The sequence below is a fragment of the Chinchilla lanigera genome, unplaced genomic scaffold, assembly GCF_000276665.1.
Source record: "Chinchilla lanigera isolate Chin_1 unplaced genomic scaffold, ChiLan1.0 scaffold00014, whole genome shotgun sequence".
Taxonomy (NCBI): Eukaryota; Metazoa; Chordata; class Mammalia; order Rodentia; family Chinchillidae; genus Chinchilla; species Chinchilla lanigera.
In genome coordinates, this window is record NW_004955415.1 from 13,395,017 (window position 1) to 13,411,416 (window position 16,400).

Genomic DNA, 16,400 nt, shown 5'->3' on the forward strand with positions numbered 1-16,400 from the left:
CTCCCCAGGGCCCACATGCCAGGCTGAGGTGTGTGCTGATATTAGGAGATTTCTTCTCCGTCACTTGGGAGGGGCAAGAATATAGTCCAAGTTAGGGTTTTTTGTTTTTGTTTTTGTTGTTTGTTCAGTTGGTTGGGGGTTTTGGGGCCTATTTTTTTCTTCTTTTGGGGGAAAAGTGTTAATTCTTTGATGCTGAGGACCAAACCCAGGGCCTTCTGCTTGCTGGGCAAAGCATTCTATCAGTCTTTGGTCAGGGCAACAGATGTTTTTAAAGGAGTTTGCCTCCCCCTTTCAGCCCTATTTTCCCCTGTGTGAGAGGACATCAGGAGAGGACCGTGACTCCTCCCTTACCCTCCAGAGCCACTGTGCATCTCAGGTGAGACAGGTAATGTGAACGAGCTTCCTTGAACTGTAAGAGGACACCAAGGCCTGAGGTACTGATTCTCAGTCTTGGCTGCACATAAGAATCATTAGGAGAGCTTAAAAAATATACCAGTGCTGCCCCAACCCAGATCCTGATTTAATTGGTTTGGGGTGGACACAGACCAGTACAGACTCCCCGGGCAGTTCTTCCAGCAGCTGCAGTTTCAAGCCACTAAGAGATTCTAAACTCTCTTTGGAAGGGAAAGGGTGAGAAGTCCTACCCACCCCTCCTCTCACCCTGACAGCATGCTGAAGCGGGGGGAGATGGCCCTTTCTCTCTGGCAGCCTCCAGGAACTATACCTGAGTCGCCACCACAACCATATTGGGTGGCTGCAGGACAGGAGCTCAATCATCCTTGTTCAGGCAAGGCTAGCTTCTGTCTGGACTCGGATTCAGGCCCCGTCTGTGCTTGTGATGTTGGACAAAAAGCTTCGCCTGATTAAACTTCTAAATCCCTCATCTGTAAAATGGGTATAACAACATCATAAGGTATTTATATTAAAGGACATAATGCAGGTAAAATGCTTATAGTGTAGTGTCTGGCCCAGAAGAGGGCCTTAATGGCAGGGGGCTCATAAAAATTTCAAGCCCTCCTTTCCTCATGTTGCTTTTGACATTGTATTTTTTTATCCCATGGCCTTTGTTCCATCTAACTCTGGAGGCTCCAGGGCTGGGATGGGTATAGCTGGGCTCCCAACAGTAACCCTACAAAAAGGAGGTTCAGGTCTAACAGCCCCATTTCTAGGGACAAGGAAAGCCACCTGCCCAGGGCTTATTTTGCTTTGTCTCAGACAGTGTCCCCAGCACCTTCCCCTGTAGGCCAGCAGCCCCAGGCTTCCCACTGGCTGGGGGCCAAGAAATTGTGCCGCTTCTGCTGCACAGGCTTGAAAGTGTCAGGACATGAGCGAAAGCGAGAAGGAAACGGCACGGGCTAGAAAGAGAGGTGGAGAGGGAAACTGGGGCTGAGCAAGGACGCGTGTGCGCCCCCGGAGCCAGAGGTGGAGATGTGCTCATGCCCCAGGGATGGGGCGGGCGGGGCACTGCATGACTCACCGTCCTCCCATGACTCGGATCTGAGGTCTGGCTTCTGGGGCACGCACGCTTTTAAACCACTCTCTCACCTCAGCACATTGAGTCTGCTCTGAGAGTCTCCGTTTTCTAATGTGTGACACGGGAATATTGAACTCTATCCGTGTTTTTCAAGTTGCTAATTGTTCCTAGCAGAAGATTGTGAAGTTAGCTCAGTGCAAGCTGACCAGTGTGTGTGCTTTTGTTTTGTCTTGTTTTTTAAATGAAGTAGTAGAGAAAATATCAGAATATATTCTACATAGTAGAATGGGTACTGTTTCATGAAACTTTGTGTCAGTTGCAGATCAATGTATAAGAACAGTGTATAAAATATATTTCTTGAGAAAGTTCAAGCCAGGTGTAGAGGCACATGCCGTAAAGCCAGCACTGTGACATGCTGAGCCAGAAAGATCAAAAATTCAACCACATGGGGCTGGGGATTTAGCTCAGCGGCACAGCGCCTGCCTGGCAAGCGCAAGGTCTTGAGTTCGATTCCTGGTACCGGGAAAACAAAACAAACAAACAAAAAAATTCAACCACAACCCCAGCAATTTAGGAAGGGCTAAATGTTTCAAAATTTTTTAAAAAAAAATTTTTTTAAGGACTACATAGATAGCTCAGTGCAAAAGTCCTGGATTCGGGGGCAAGGGATATAGCTCAGCGGCACAACACCTGCTTAGCCAGCACAAGGTCCTGAGTTCGATTCCCGGTACCAAAAAAAAAAGTCCTGGATTCAATCCCCAGTATCAAAAACAAATAAACAGACAAACAACAAAAAACAACCCACTCAAGTAGATGATGTTTAGCACTTCTGTCAACTGTAATTAACTCGACATCTGTAAGATAAAAAATACATCTTTGCCCAGAAAAGGGACCTGGGGAGTGGGGTCTGGGCAGGTGGGAGAGCCTCGCCCCCTGTAGTATTAGTTCTGCCACACCAGCCCACCCGCCAGCACTTTCAGAGCAGGGATCCTCAGCAAGGCGCAGCAGAGTGCCCAGCGTGCTGCAGGCAGTTGGATTACAGAGCCAGGGTGGGCAGGCAGGGTTCTCCTCAGCCCACAGCAACCCCTTTCACCGTCTTCTCTGTGCCACTCTCATCGCTCCTGCTACAGGTGAGCCACAGCTAGGTGGGCAAGGGTCCATTAATGGGCACATGTGGTTGTTCGGATATGCACGACTGTGAACCCCCAAGTAACAGTGCTTTAGAAAGAAAAAGGTTAATTTCCTCATGGGCAGCTCTGGGCAGTGGGAGAACCGCGCAGTTCTGGGAGCAGGGGACGACTCTGTCCACAACCCCCTCTCCCGTCTCTAGGGCATGGTCCTGCATGGTCTGAGCTGGCCTCTACTCCAGACTGCAGGGTAAAAAGAAGGACAAAAACAGGCCAAGGATAACTGCCAACTGCTTTTAAAGAAAGGTTTCCTCAAGTTGAACTGAAAACAGATCTTCAGACAAACTCTTCCTGTGACTAGTCAGCGCTTCGCAAAGCCGTAGGGTAGAATCAACCCAAATGCCCATCAGCTGATGAGTGAATATGCTATATTCGTGTAATAAGAGAATGAACTGCAGGTTCATATGACAACAGCAATGAGCCTTTAAAGCACTGTGCTGAGGCCAGGCATGCTGGTGCACACCTGTAATCCCAGCACTTGGGAAGCTGAGGCAGGAAGATCGCCATGAGTTTGAGGCCAGCCTGGGCTACACAAGTGAGTTCAAGACCAGCCTGCACTACACAGCAAACCATCTTAAAAAAAAACCACTGTGCTGAGGAAAGAAGTCAGACCCAAGGACCCATACGGTGAAGCTTCATTTATATGAAGTATCCACAAAGTTTGTAATAGCTATATCTTGGAAACAGTTCAAATGCTCTCAACAAATGAGTAAAGATGATGTGGTTTTTAATACAATGGAGTACTACTCTGCCATAACAAAGGATAAGGTTGAGACATTTCTAGCTAAATGGATGCACCTTGAGACCATATTCTCAAGTGAAATAAATTGGAAACACATGTTTAAATACCGAATTGTTTCTCTGGTGTGAGAAACCAAAAGTGTAAATAAGGACCAAAATGTATAATAGATATTGGGACATAGGAAGAAAATGTTCAAATGAGAGGAGAAACAAGGGAGGAAAGGAGGGGAAAGAAAGAAGGGATAAGAAAAAAATAGAGAATAGAAGGCAAAAATGGAAACAAAGCTTTTGTAAATAAAGGAGGGGAAGAAGGGTTGAAGGATGGGGAAGGGAATGCGAAAAAAAGAACCACCAAGATATACCATGTAAGGGTACAAATTCCCTATGATGAATGTTATCATTATGTACATCTAAAATGTACCAATAAAATTTTAAAACTATGCCAGGTGTGGTGGCACATGCCTATAATCCCAGCACTCAGGAGGCTGAGGCAGGAGGATCATTTTGAGTTCAAGACCACTCTGGGCTATAAAGTAAGCTCAAGGTCAGCCTGAACTGCATAGCAAGACCCTGTCTCAAAAAGATTTTCAAAAAAATTTAAAAACTTAAAAAAAAAAAAAAAAAGGTACATAAAAAAATGAAATATCCAGAACAGGCAAATCCATAGAGGAAGAAAGTAGATTAGCAGCTATTGGGATCTGGAAACAATAGGGAATGGGGAGTGAGTGCTAAGGAATAGTTCTGTGTGGGGAACCAGGCAGTAGTGATGGTTATAGAACACTGCGAATGTACCAGAAGCCCCTGAATTACAATTTAAAATGGCTCAAACAGAGCCAGGCATGTTGGCATGTTCCTATAATTCCAGCACTCTCTGAGGCTGACATAACAGAATCCAAAGTTTGAGCCCAGCCTGGGCAACTTAGCAATTTAAAAAGCTCCTGTCTCAATATAAAAAATTAAAAAGGCAGCAGGGGCTGGAGATGTAGCTTAGTACAAAGGCACCGAGTTCAATCCCCATGAGTACCACCAAGAAAAAAGAAATGGTTTGAAATGATGATTTTCTTGTTACATGCCTTTTACTACAATTTTTAAAGAAGTAAAAAAAAAAAAAGATTCCCTGGAAGTTAATACACAGAAGCTCTGCATCCAGGTCGCTGGTGAGACCTGAGTGACACAACCCCTGAAGTGCAGTGGAGCCCAGGAAACACAGCCTGTTAAGTGGGAGATTTATTACCAGGGAAGAAGGGGCCAGTGAGTACTGGCTTAGAATTTAGCAGGCTCTGACACAGCAGGACTGATATCCTCGGAAAGAAACAAAATCCGAGCGATTGCCCAGGGCTGACACTGAAGTTAAGCAATAACTTAGGAGGTGACACAGAATTGTGAGATGAGCACCAGAACAGGAGTCTAGAGAGGGTCTCTCTCAGGCAAATCGCCCCTCCAGGCCCCAGGTCCTTGAGCCAGGAATAAGAATTAGGAGCAATTCTCTCTGGGGGGTTTTGTTTGTTTGTTTTTTTATTTTTGTTTTTTGGATTTTTTGTTTGTTTGTTGGTGGAGGGTGCTGGAGATCAAACCCAGGCCCTGTGTGCACTAGGCAAGAACCATGCCATTGAGCCGCACCTCAGCCCTCCTTTCCTTCTGACAGTTGCTGAGTGTAAGAGCTGGTGAGTCAGTTGTAGAAACAATGGAACGCTGCCCTCCTTTCTCCCTTCTTCGCTTCTGTATTGTCTTGCCGTTCTGGATTTACATCCTCTGGTAGTTTATCTTTCAGTCTGTACTTCCCGGTAAATTGCTCACCACATTCTCATCCTTAATTTAAAAGGGATAAATTATTTTGAGAGACTTAATAACAGATGAGCTATACTTGCAAAATACTTTGTCTGATATTAAAAGGAAACTAAGAAAGTTAAGGAATCTCCCAGCATGGTGCAAAAAACAACCGTGAGACTCAAGGATTTATATAAATGGCAAACTTGAGAAAAAGTTTGGATGGCTGGTACCGTCCCTCCTTTCCCTTCCCGCACTTTCGGCAGAATGGTCCAAGGGGTCGGGGGCAATAGACCTTGGGTACACAGGATCACCAGATCCTTAATCTGGGGACTGGCAGAGCCAATTCTCTGGCTCTGGAGTGGTACAAGGACTAAAGAAGCAGCCAGTGGGAGGACAACAACATTTTAGAAGTTGCCCAGGTGGTACTATGCACATGAGTCCCACCTGTCCCCCTCCAACCTTGGGGATGCCAAGGCAACCAGCCCCCTTTTCACATCTCCTCTGAAGACTGCCACCCGGCAACGCCGTTCATATCCTCCAGATGCCCATTTTCTCCTGTTTGTTGGGATACAGATACCTGAGGGTAGATGATGAGTCATCAGGGGCCCAGTGACAGGGTAGGGTCAGTAAAAACTTCTGATCTACTCTCAATACTTCAAGCCATCAAAGGCGTGGAATTTTTTTTCCCTCCATACCACGCAGTTCTCTGGCTAACAGTGGGCACCAACTCAGTACCCTGCAATTTGGTTCAGTTATGACACTGTCTGGAGTCAGCACAGACCCCGTGGGGTAAGGGCTCAGCCCCACAAAACTCCCCTCCCTTTACTTGCCAATCAAAAGTGCAGGTGTTGGTGGCACCAGCCTTAATCCCAGCACTTTAGGAGCCTGAGGCAGGAGGATTGCAAGCACAAACCCAGCCCAGGAAACTTACAGACTTAACAAGACACTCCCTCAAAAAAAAATTTTTTTAACACAAGGAGTGGGGATATAAATCACTTGGAAGGCCCTATGCTCAGTCCCCACATTAAAAAAAAAAAAAGCCAGGTCATTACCTGTATTTCCGAGGAACTGGACATAAAATGCTTAGGGTTTAAAGATTTGCCAGAACTCCTCACAACTCAGGAAAGCAGTTTGTTGACTAGCTCACCACTTGGTTATAAAAAGCTACAACTCAGAAAGAGCAAGGTGCGTGGGACAAGGTGCATCCTCCCAGCCCTTTGTGTTTCACCCATGGAAACCCAACCTTTGGGGTCTTTATGGAGGATCATGACATAGGCATGATCGAATGAATCACTGCTCATTGGTGAAGTTTGTCTCCAGTCCCTCCCTCTTCCTTGAAGCTGAGGGGCCTAGGGGTGAAAGTTCCAACCCTCCAATTACATGGTTGCCTGGCAGCCATCACTCATCTCATTAGCATAAAAAGATAATCATCATTTCCAAGATTCCAAGGGTTTTAGGAACTGTGCTCTAGGTCTTTTCAGGCAGAGACCAGAAATGTGTTTCTTATGGTGTCACACCTGGGTTCTGAGTCTTGGCTCTGCCAGCTCCTAGGTACAGGACTTCAAATAAAGTCCTTTGTCTGTCTGAGCCTCAATTTCTACTTGTAAGTTTTCATCAATAATATACATAGGCTATTTTTCATACACACTATAGGCTGGTAACAAATGGGAGTGCTCCTTATCCTCCTCCAGCTCAGAGAAGCCATGAATAGCCCACAACACCCTCATGGGAAAGGAGCTCCTTGCCACTGACTCTCACACCTGGTGTCTGGATTACAGGGACAGAGTGTGGGCTGGGGCCAGACTCCCAGGCTGCATGGCTGCAGTCCTCCTCTAAACAGCGGTTGACCAGGACCGAGGCTGCTCTTCACTTTGACTTCCTCCTCTGTAAAACAGAGGATTGCACATGCCCCACTCACAGGTTAATGGGCGTGTAAACCCCTGGGATGATGACTGGCACACAGATGCCCAGTAAACATCTGCCAATGCTCTGATCATCGCCACCACCATCACTGCAGGTCTGACCTAGCAGGTCATGCAAAGTGCACCTGTCTCCTTGCTGCTGGTTGTCCCTTGGAGAGAGTGTCTCTGCAGCCTAAGCACGCTGGAGCTCAGGCTTGTCTTGGCCATTCTCCTGAAGGACAAGCCACTGGTCTCTGGGATGAATGGAGGAGGCCTCTGCTACCCATCACAGCCAGAGCAAAGAGTGCATAATCTTTGGTAGAGCCAAGAAGTGCAAGGGCCCTTTGGAGGGGAAGGAGGTGCCAGCTGTAGATGCAGACTTCCTCCTACTCCATTTCCTCCCCACTGTGCTGGGCAGAGGGCCACCCAGGGGCATGCGCTCTGCTGTAAGAGGCCTGATGCTCTAGAAGAGCCAGCCTCCCCTGGAGAAGGACATATAACTCTTTAGGTTTGGAAAGGGGGTGAAACCATGCTCCATAGAGCCCTTCTTTGTTCTAAAGCAAGACCAAGAGTAAAGCTCTATCAAATCTCAACTGCTGGAATGCACAGAAGGTAACAGGCACAGGCTTACAAGTTGAGACCATTGCCCTAGAGATACACAGCACCCAGCAGCCTGGCTCTCTAGTTGAGTGGAGCTCAGTGTGTGCCACACAGGGTCTCGGATGTGAGCTGGCTCCATTAGACATTCACAAACAGGAACACTTATCTTTTCTCCCTCCCTCTGTCGTTCTTGTCCTCCCTTTTCTCAGCAGTCAATGAACAAATGTGTCAGTTGTTCCCTGAGCTGGTGGTCTGACCACCTCTTGAGCATCCTTTCCAGTAGCAGTGTGTGACCCACGACCCCAGAGAGACAGAGAGCTTCTGCGTGGTCTCCATAGCTGCTTCGGGGGGAGCCGCTCCTGTTCCACCCTGGCCCTCTGCTCCATCCCATCCGCTTCTGCTCTCCTCACTGCCAGGCCTCTGTTCTAGCCAAATAGCACACCTCACCCTGCTGGGCCTTCAGGGTGTCTCCTCCCCTTGCCTGGAAATGCAGCTGCTCTCCTGCCACTGACAAAACATTCTCTTTGATGGCCCAGGGTGTAGGTTCTTCCTCCTTAAATTTAAATGTATTGTTTAGTTGATAAATAAAAACATAAAAATTGTAGATATTATGGGATACCGTATGATATTCTGATACATGCAAACATTTTGTAATATTTAAATCAGGTTAAATATATCTATCTCCTCAAACATTTACCAACTCTTCTTGGTGAAAACATTCAAAAAACCTTCTTGAGGGGGATGGTTACTGCGGAAGTGAACCCAGGGCCTTCACACAGAGCTACATCTCATCTGTATTTATTTATTTATTTTTGAGACAGGGTCTAAATTTGCCCAGACTTGGTTCAAACTTGCAATCTTCCTGCCTTAGCCTCCCAGAGGGCAGGGATTATAGGTGTGTGCCAGCACACCCAGCTTCAAAGAATTTCTTGCTCCTCTTTAACTATAATTTCTTTATTTACTTTATTTTTTATTTTATTTTATTTTTTTTGTCTTTTTGAGATAGGGTCTCACGATGAAGTTCAGGCTGGCCTTGAGCTCACTTTGTAGCCCAGGCTAGCCTCAAATTCACAGTGATCCTCCTGCCTCAGCCTCCCGAGTGCTGGGATTACAGGCGTGCACCACCATGCCTAGCTTCTAACTATAATTTAATCATTGATCAACCTTTCTTATCTGTCCTTCCTCCCCATCACAAATCTACACCCTCAGTTTCGATGAAATCAACTTTTTCATGTTTCACATGAGTGAGGTCACGCAGTATCTGTTTCTGTGTCTGGTTTATTTCACTTAACATAATGATCTCCAGTTCTATGCTGTCACAAGAGACAGGATTTCATTCTTTTGATGACAGGGTAGTATTCCATGTGTATAGCTACAGTATCACATTTTCTTCATCTATTTATTAACTAATGTACACTTTGATTGTTTCCATTTCTTGGCTATTGCAAATAGTGTTTCATTAAACACAGGAGTGCAAATGTCTCTTTGACATACCAATTTCATTTCCGTTGGCCGTAAAGCCAGTAGTGGAGTTGCTGATCATGTGCTAGTGCTAGTTTTAATTTTTTCTTTTCCTTTTTCCTTCTCTTTTTTGCAGTACTGGGGAATTGAACCCAGGGTCTTCACACCAAGCTATCTCCCCAGCTCTTTATTTTTTTTTTTTTAATTTTTGAAACAGTCTCAATAAATTGCCAAAGCTGACTCCTAACTTGCAATCCTCCAAACTCAGCTTGCCGGTCTGCTGGGATTTCAGGCATGGGCCACCATATTTGGCTTAGTTTTATTTTGGGAGGACTTCCATCTTGTTTTCTTTTTTTTTTTTTTTTTTTTTGGTATCGGGAATCGAACTCAGGACTTTGAGCTTGCCAGGTAGGCGCTTGTACCGCTGAGCTTTATCTCCAGCCTCTCCATCTTGTTTTCCACAATGACTGCACTAATTCACATCCCCACCCACAGTGTCCAAGGGCTCCCTTCTTCCACCTCCTGAACACCATCTCTTGCCTTTTGTCTTTTGAGTACTTTTTCATATAAACGTTGGCCACTTGTATGTATTCTTTTTAAGGCCCAGCATTTCAGTGCAGCTTTTTTAGACCCCTACACCTTTTGGAAGGAGTGGTTTTCTCCTCCCTGTGTCTCTCATCTGGGTGAGGTGGGTTCACCCCAATCTGTATCCATTACCACTTACACTCCACTGTAGTCAGGTTTTTTCTTCCTTTGTTCACACGTTCCTTCATGTATGTGTCTGGTTATCTTAATACAGGCAAGCAGTGTGCTAGGCATCAGAACAGAGCTCAGGAAGCACATTCTGATGGGGAGATTGACACATAAGACAGCAGGGGTCTGACCCTGAGTGCGCATCATACCCCCTGCACTTGTGACCTCATGGTGAAAACAGAGGCCAGTTTGGTTTGCAGAGGAGAGGTGACATAACATCTCAGACACAGCTCAAAGGAAGAGATTTCTCAATAGTTGTATGAGCCAAACTCCTTGTGCATCATGGCAGCTCAGCTGCCTCCACAATCACATGGGAAGAAGAGGCTGAGAATTTTAAGACGTGGGTCCTCAGGGTCTTGTATGATGGGACAGAAAAGCAAGCCCAGCTCGTGAATTTGATATGTCCTCTTCTCCAGTTCTGTCACAGCTTCCATCCCCAAAGCAATGAGAAAATCTGAAAGCAGACAGGACAAGGTTCTCTAGTGTCATAGTCCTGGCTGGCTGGGAGAAGCTTTCCTGAGTGGCTTATTCCTGGAGGCCTCAAGGTCACCATGTCAGGGGAAAGACCCTGCCAGCAGAGAGTACAGCGTGTGGAGAGCTTCCACTGAATAAGGTGTGGTGATGTAAGACTATAATCCCAGTGACTCAGAAGGCTGAGGCAGGAGGATCCCAAGTTCAAGGACAACCTAGGCTACCTAGAGAGATCCCATGAGAGAGAGGCTGAGGTAGAGAGAGAGGCTGGAGGGGAGAGGGTCAGGGCATTTCTGTTATTTTGAGTCACGAGACTTGGGGCATCTGCACCTGAAAAGGTTGAATGAGAATCAACTGTGATGTTCTTGCTACATAGGCTCAAAAGTCTTTGGGTTTTATCTCGATTCCTTCCAGAAGTTAGGCTCTGCCCGCATGGCTCATCCACACCTTCCTGTTTGGCATCTTGTACTCACTCCCCACACCTCTGCCCCCTGCCTCCCGGGACTTCAGGCTCTGCTTTCTGTCTCACAGCTTTAGAACTCCAGAATGTCAACTGGCAGGTGGCCAACAACCGGCGTGAACATCACACGGGACAGTTCTCCACCCGGGACATCATCTTGCGCAGAGGCCAAATATTTAGTATTATAATGAACTTTAACCGTACTCTTGACTCTGAAGAAGGTCTGAATCTCACAGCTGAAACAGGTACCTGCTCACCTCCCCTCTCACCCACACAGCCACTTGAGTAGTCCTTGGTGCCACCTGAGGGGGGTGGCAACTAGGTCACCAGGCTCTGGGATCCAGCCCAGCTTTGGCATGGATTTGGTGTGGCCTTGGACAAGTGGCTTCCCATCTTGAGCCTGAGAGTTGTCATCCTCAAATAAAGAGGGATGTGGCCCAAGGCCTCTCTAGTTACTTCTAGCGGGTAGTTTTAACAGGGTGCTTCATTGGGTGAGGAGCCCCAGAAAGCCCCTGCAGTTGTACGGGAGCCTAATCTGTCTCTGTGGTCTGACCAGCACTCCTTGGTTTCCTGCAGGTCCTAACCCCTCCGCGTCGGCCAGGACAAAGGCCACATTTCCAGTCTCCAGGGGGAGAAACACAGGCGGCGGCTGGGCTGCAGAGGTCAGGGAAAATAATGGCAATGCTCTGACTGTTGCCATTTCTAGTCCTGCCAGTGCCCCCATCGGATGGTACACAATGAGCCTTCAGATCTCCTCCAAGGGCAGGGTCTCCTCTGTGAAACTTGGGACGTTCGCACTGCTCTTTAACCCTTGGTTACAAGGTAGGTCTCTATCCACCCACGCTACCAGCTCTGATCTAAGAAATGAGTATGGAAAGGAGATCGGGAAACACTGTTCACGGGCTCAGGTTTGATAGGGGAAAGTTTGTGGACCATGGAAAGCTCAGAGAAGCTAGAGGTCAGCTCTGCCATTAACCAGCTGTGTGTATCTGAACAGTCACTCTATCTCTCTGATCCTCAAATTCCTCCCTATATATGGACATTCTGGTTTTTCCTGTGCTGCTCAAGTGAACACCCCTGAGCTTTTTACACACGGACGAGCATGGTTAATTATAGGGGACAACGACTACCCTACAATACTGCAGTATCGCAATAGCTTCTTGCCTGAAAGAGCAAGGGTCTCATCCCGGAGGTCTCATTTCCAGTCCCCAGGATGGCCTAGCTTCTCTTCCCAGCCCAGAGTTCCCACTGTGAAAGATGAGAGCATTAAAGCCTAGGACTTCCTTCCTGAGTGGAGGTGGGGAGACGGCAGAAGGTGGGCTGTTCCAGCTTCGCACTAGGAGTGGGAAGAGGCCTGAGCTAGTTCATCTTCTGTGAGATTCTGGTCCCTGGTATCTACTCTTTGTGTCAAACAGCGGATGATGTCTTTATGAGTAACCAGGCTGAGAGACAAGAATACGTTGAGGAAGATTCTGGCAACATCTTCGTGGGCAGCATAAATCGAATTGGCATGATTGGCTGGAACTTTGGACAGGTAAAAGGGTCATAAGGAGGCTAAGAATAATAATCCTGTTATGCAAGAAGCTCAGCAGCTTGCCCCACAGATTAGCCCTGTATCTGTCCATTTGTCATTCATTCATTCATTCATTCTGAAGACATTCACTGACCACTTACTATGTGCCAGAACCCAAGCTGCACACTGAAGGAATAGGAAAGAATAAGATTTTCTGCTTTCACAGGGGAATCACAGCCCAGTGGGTGAGACAGATGTGTAACTCAATCAATGCTATGAAATACTGCTGGTAAAAAATTAAATTAAATTAAATTAAAATAAAATACTACTGGTGCCCTGATACATAAATAATTGTAAGGCACAGGAAAGACCCTTGGGACAATAACATAGCTTCTATTATTCATTCTGTGTAAAAAAAAAAAATGTGATGAGATCTCCTTGCCATGTGCACTTGGCTTTCAAAGCCATAGCATCTCTGTCCTGTATTACCTTGATCTACATCTCAGTCCAGAGCATTTCCAGGTTTGCTCAGCTTAGAAAGGTTCAGGGATGCCTTTCTACCTTTTCCTTTTCTCCCAGAAGATAAAGATATTAGAACGAAGGGTGGGGTGCCTGAGATGTCCAGGAGGGTGCAAACAGGGATCTGCTCCACTATCCCTGGCCCATTCTATGGTCAACCAGAGCAAACCTGCTTTGCCTTCTCTGTGTTGGGTTTTGTAACCAATTTCCTTAGAAGGAAGAAAAGGAAAAGACAGGTAAGACTATACAGTGCATCTATCTGATGAAGGGAGGCTGTTTCTGGTGACATGGTTGGCGAAGGAGTTTTTTATCCACTACCAGAAAGAGGCAAGTTGAGGAGGATTCCATGCAGAAGGAAAACCAAATGCAAAGACTTTAAGGCAGGAGGAGCCAGTGTGAGAAACAATTCCTTACCATAGGTCTTATTTTGTGATGGTTGCTTCAGATACGTCTCTTAGTAACATATTTACGTTTAGTACCAGTTTCCCAGGAATCTACATAATATGCTCAAGATCACAATCAAAGGAAGACAGAGCCTTTGAGATGAGGTTGGTCTGCCCCTCATTATCCATGTGCAGAAATCAAAGCTGGACGAGCTGTGCTCCTATGGCAGCAAGGGACTGGACTGAGTCCAGCTTCCTCCTGCTCAGTTTGGGGTAGGGGCACGGGTCTCATGGTCAGTGAGGACTCGGGATGAGTCTGTAGGCTGAAGGCTAGGCACAGTGGCTCTTCCCCGGGTTCTAGAGGCCACAGAGTGAATGAGCCTGACAGGTCCTGTGGTTCTCAGCATTGTAGCTCCTGTTCCCTTAATTAGGTGATACTTTTCATTTCTTTCATCATAACCTATGATCCCATTTTCCACAGTATGAAGAAGACATTCTGAACATCTGCCTCTCCATCTTGGATAAGAGTCTGAATTTCCGACGTGACCCTGCCACTGATGTGGCCCGCAGAAACGATCCCAAATATGTTGGCAGGGTGCTGAGCGCCATGGTGAGTGACAGGAAAGGGATAATGATGTTATTACCATGTGCTGACCACAAACTCTGGGTTACATGCAATCTGCAATGTCATCTCAAGGGAACCTCACCAAATACAGTTGGTGGCTATGACCATTCCATTTTGCCAGTGCAGAACAAGAGAATTCTTTGAGTTCAAGGGCTTTCCCAAGACACAGAGGGTGGGTGGCAGGTAGAGGCAGAACTGAACGCACATCTGGTAGGTTTCAAAGACATCTCTGCTGTGCAGTGAGGCCCTTCTCGAATGAGAGGGGAACTCGCCTTTTAAGGGTGGGATAGGAGGAAGGAAGGGTACAAAGTGAGGACTCTGTTATGGTGGGGCCTCCTGGGAAGAAGGACGTGTCCCCTAGTAAGATTGAAGTGTTAACCGCCATGCTGTAGTCCAGCTCTTCCACAGCATACAGCACTGGAGCATCGGGATGGGAAGGCAGCAGGCTGTTCTGTTCCTTGTGCAAACAAGAAACTCAGAAAGAAAACTTGACTTGTGACTAGCTCACGCGAACTTCCACACAAGAGAACTGTCCTGCCCCAGGACACACACACACACACACACACACACACACACACAAGCTCGATCCTGGAGGAAACTATGGCTCTGCACTCAGTGTGTAGAGTGTCTCTACCAAAAGTGACCAGAAAATCAAACTTCTCAAAAGCTACAAGTTAAAAGCTGAAAGACAAAACAAGTCCTTTCATTTTAACTTTTAAGAACTTTAAATAATTACCCAGAAATATCTTTAACTTCATTTTATTTTGGGCAATGGTTTAAGCATGTCTTGGTCTCTTCAGTTTTGAAATGGATCATTTCCAAGCTAACGAGCTAGTTACTTGGTTAAAAATTCCAACAACATTCATTTGCATGATAAATATCTGAGGTTCATCAGAGGGCTTTTTGAGAAATTTGAGTCTGGAACCAAGCCTTTCAGGAGAGGAATAGGGTGGGCCCAGAGACTTCTGGGTCCCTGAGATCAGTGAGGACCAGAGCAGCCAAAAAAGGGGACAGAGAAGAAATGGATTTGGGCTTAGCTATGGAAACTAAGTTTCAAGAAGAGGCATTAAACTGAGGCTGAGTCCAAGCCAAGCTGGCTGGCGTTCAAGGCCACTTGGGAAGGTGAGCCTCTTCTACCCAGCAGAGACTGGAGAAGCTGGGCTCCTGTACTGCTGACTCATTCTCAGCCTGGGGCCAAACCACTTTATCTTGGAGCAATTCCCTTGGTGCAACTGCTGATGCGCTGTCCAGACCTCCCTGTTGGGCTGGGCCTGGAGCTAATTATGGCCCAGGCAGCTTTGAAATGTTCAGCTTTCTGCCAGAGGTGATCTTGCTGATTAAGTCACCAGAGGAGGCCACCATCTTGCCTGCTCCTGGGATTCAGCCTAGGCATCCTGGAAGGGTGCACAGCTCCCCACTGGACAGAGGGGCTGGAGTAGGCTGAGCCCAACCTGTCCAGACTGCCCACTCTCACAGGCCTCACCACTTAGAGTCACCCCAATGGGATGGGACTCACAGGCCAGGGCAGCCCTCAGAGACCTGGTTCTGCCTCTCACTGTGCAGCTGGGATAAATGACAGTGCCTCATAGACCGAAAACTTCACTGCCCTTGAGCTCATTGCTTTCTCACTTTCCTTATGTTGGAGGGGAAGACTTACATCCCAGGGGAGGAAAATTGACTTCCTCATGGTCACCAAGCTGACAAGTGCAAAGGCAAAGCCTATAGCCTGGCTTTCTTCTTTCCTCTCTTAATTTTTTATTATGGAAAAGTTTAGGTCTACACAAAAGGAGAGAGCAAAATATAGTAAATTCCTATGTCCTCTTCACCCCCCTCAGCAGTGGCCTCCTCAAGACTGGTTTTATCTCATCTCTTACTTTCCCCTCCACAGATCATTTGATAAAGCCCAGACTTTGCCTCCTCTGACACCGTTTCACTCATAAATATTTCTACATGTATCTCTAAAAGGTAGTAGAGCTTGGGTCTCACAAGCCCTAAGCCAGTGTTCTTTTCCCACTCTGGCATGGTTCTTTATACTGGAGCCATATTCTAAGTTAAATGATGTCACAAATAAATAGACGAATGAATAAATGAATGAATGACTGAATGGATAGCATAGTCCATTTTTACTCTTTCTGAGAAGTTAGCTGCTAAAGTTCTAAAATGGTTTTTTGTTTGTTTGTTTATTTGGGTTTTTTTTTTTTTTTTTTTTTTTTTTTTTTTGAGGTTTGTTTTTGTTTTTTTTTTCAGAACAGGGTCTTCCTATCATGACCTCAAGCTTGCCAGCTAGGAGCTGTGCCGCTGAGCTAAATCCCCAGCCCCTTTTCTGTGGGATTTAACATTCATTTTTCAGACACATATATTCTTATACTTTCTTTGACAATGCTACAGTTGAATTTGATAGAGGCAACAAGCAGCCTTGTCAATATTTAAAAAAAAAAAAAAAAAGCCCAGAATTCTTTGCTATTATTTTTATAACACTATTGACTCCAAACTGTAAGCCCAAACTTAATAACCAATATATAGCAAGGGAAAAGACAGACAT

General features: G+C 46.3%; 1 protein-coding gene across 1 annotated transcript in view; it reads left to right on the forward strand.

Moving 5' to 3' along the window:
* The window catches only part of Tgm3 (transglutaminase 3), a 43,486-nt gene that overhangs the window by 3,160 nt on the left and 23,926 nt on the right, over nucleotides 1-16,400 (forward strand). The window contains exons 2-5 of the mRNA XM_005380750.1: nucleotides 10,890-11,063; nucleotides 11,395-11,640; nucleotides 12,234-12,352; nucleotides 13,715-13,843. Coding sequence (XP_005380807.1) covers nucleotides 10,890-11,063; nucleotides 11,395-11,640; nucleotides 12,234-12,352; nucleotides 13,715-13,843 — 668 coding nt within the window. The remainder of the gene's footprint in view (nucleotides 1-10,889; nucleotides 11,064-11,394; nucleotides 11,641-12,233; nucleotides 12,353-13,714; nucleotides 13,844-16,400) is intronic.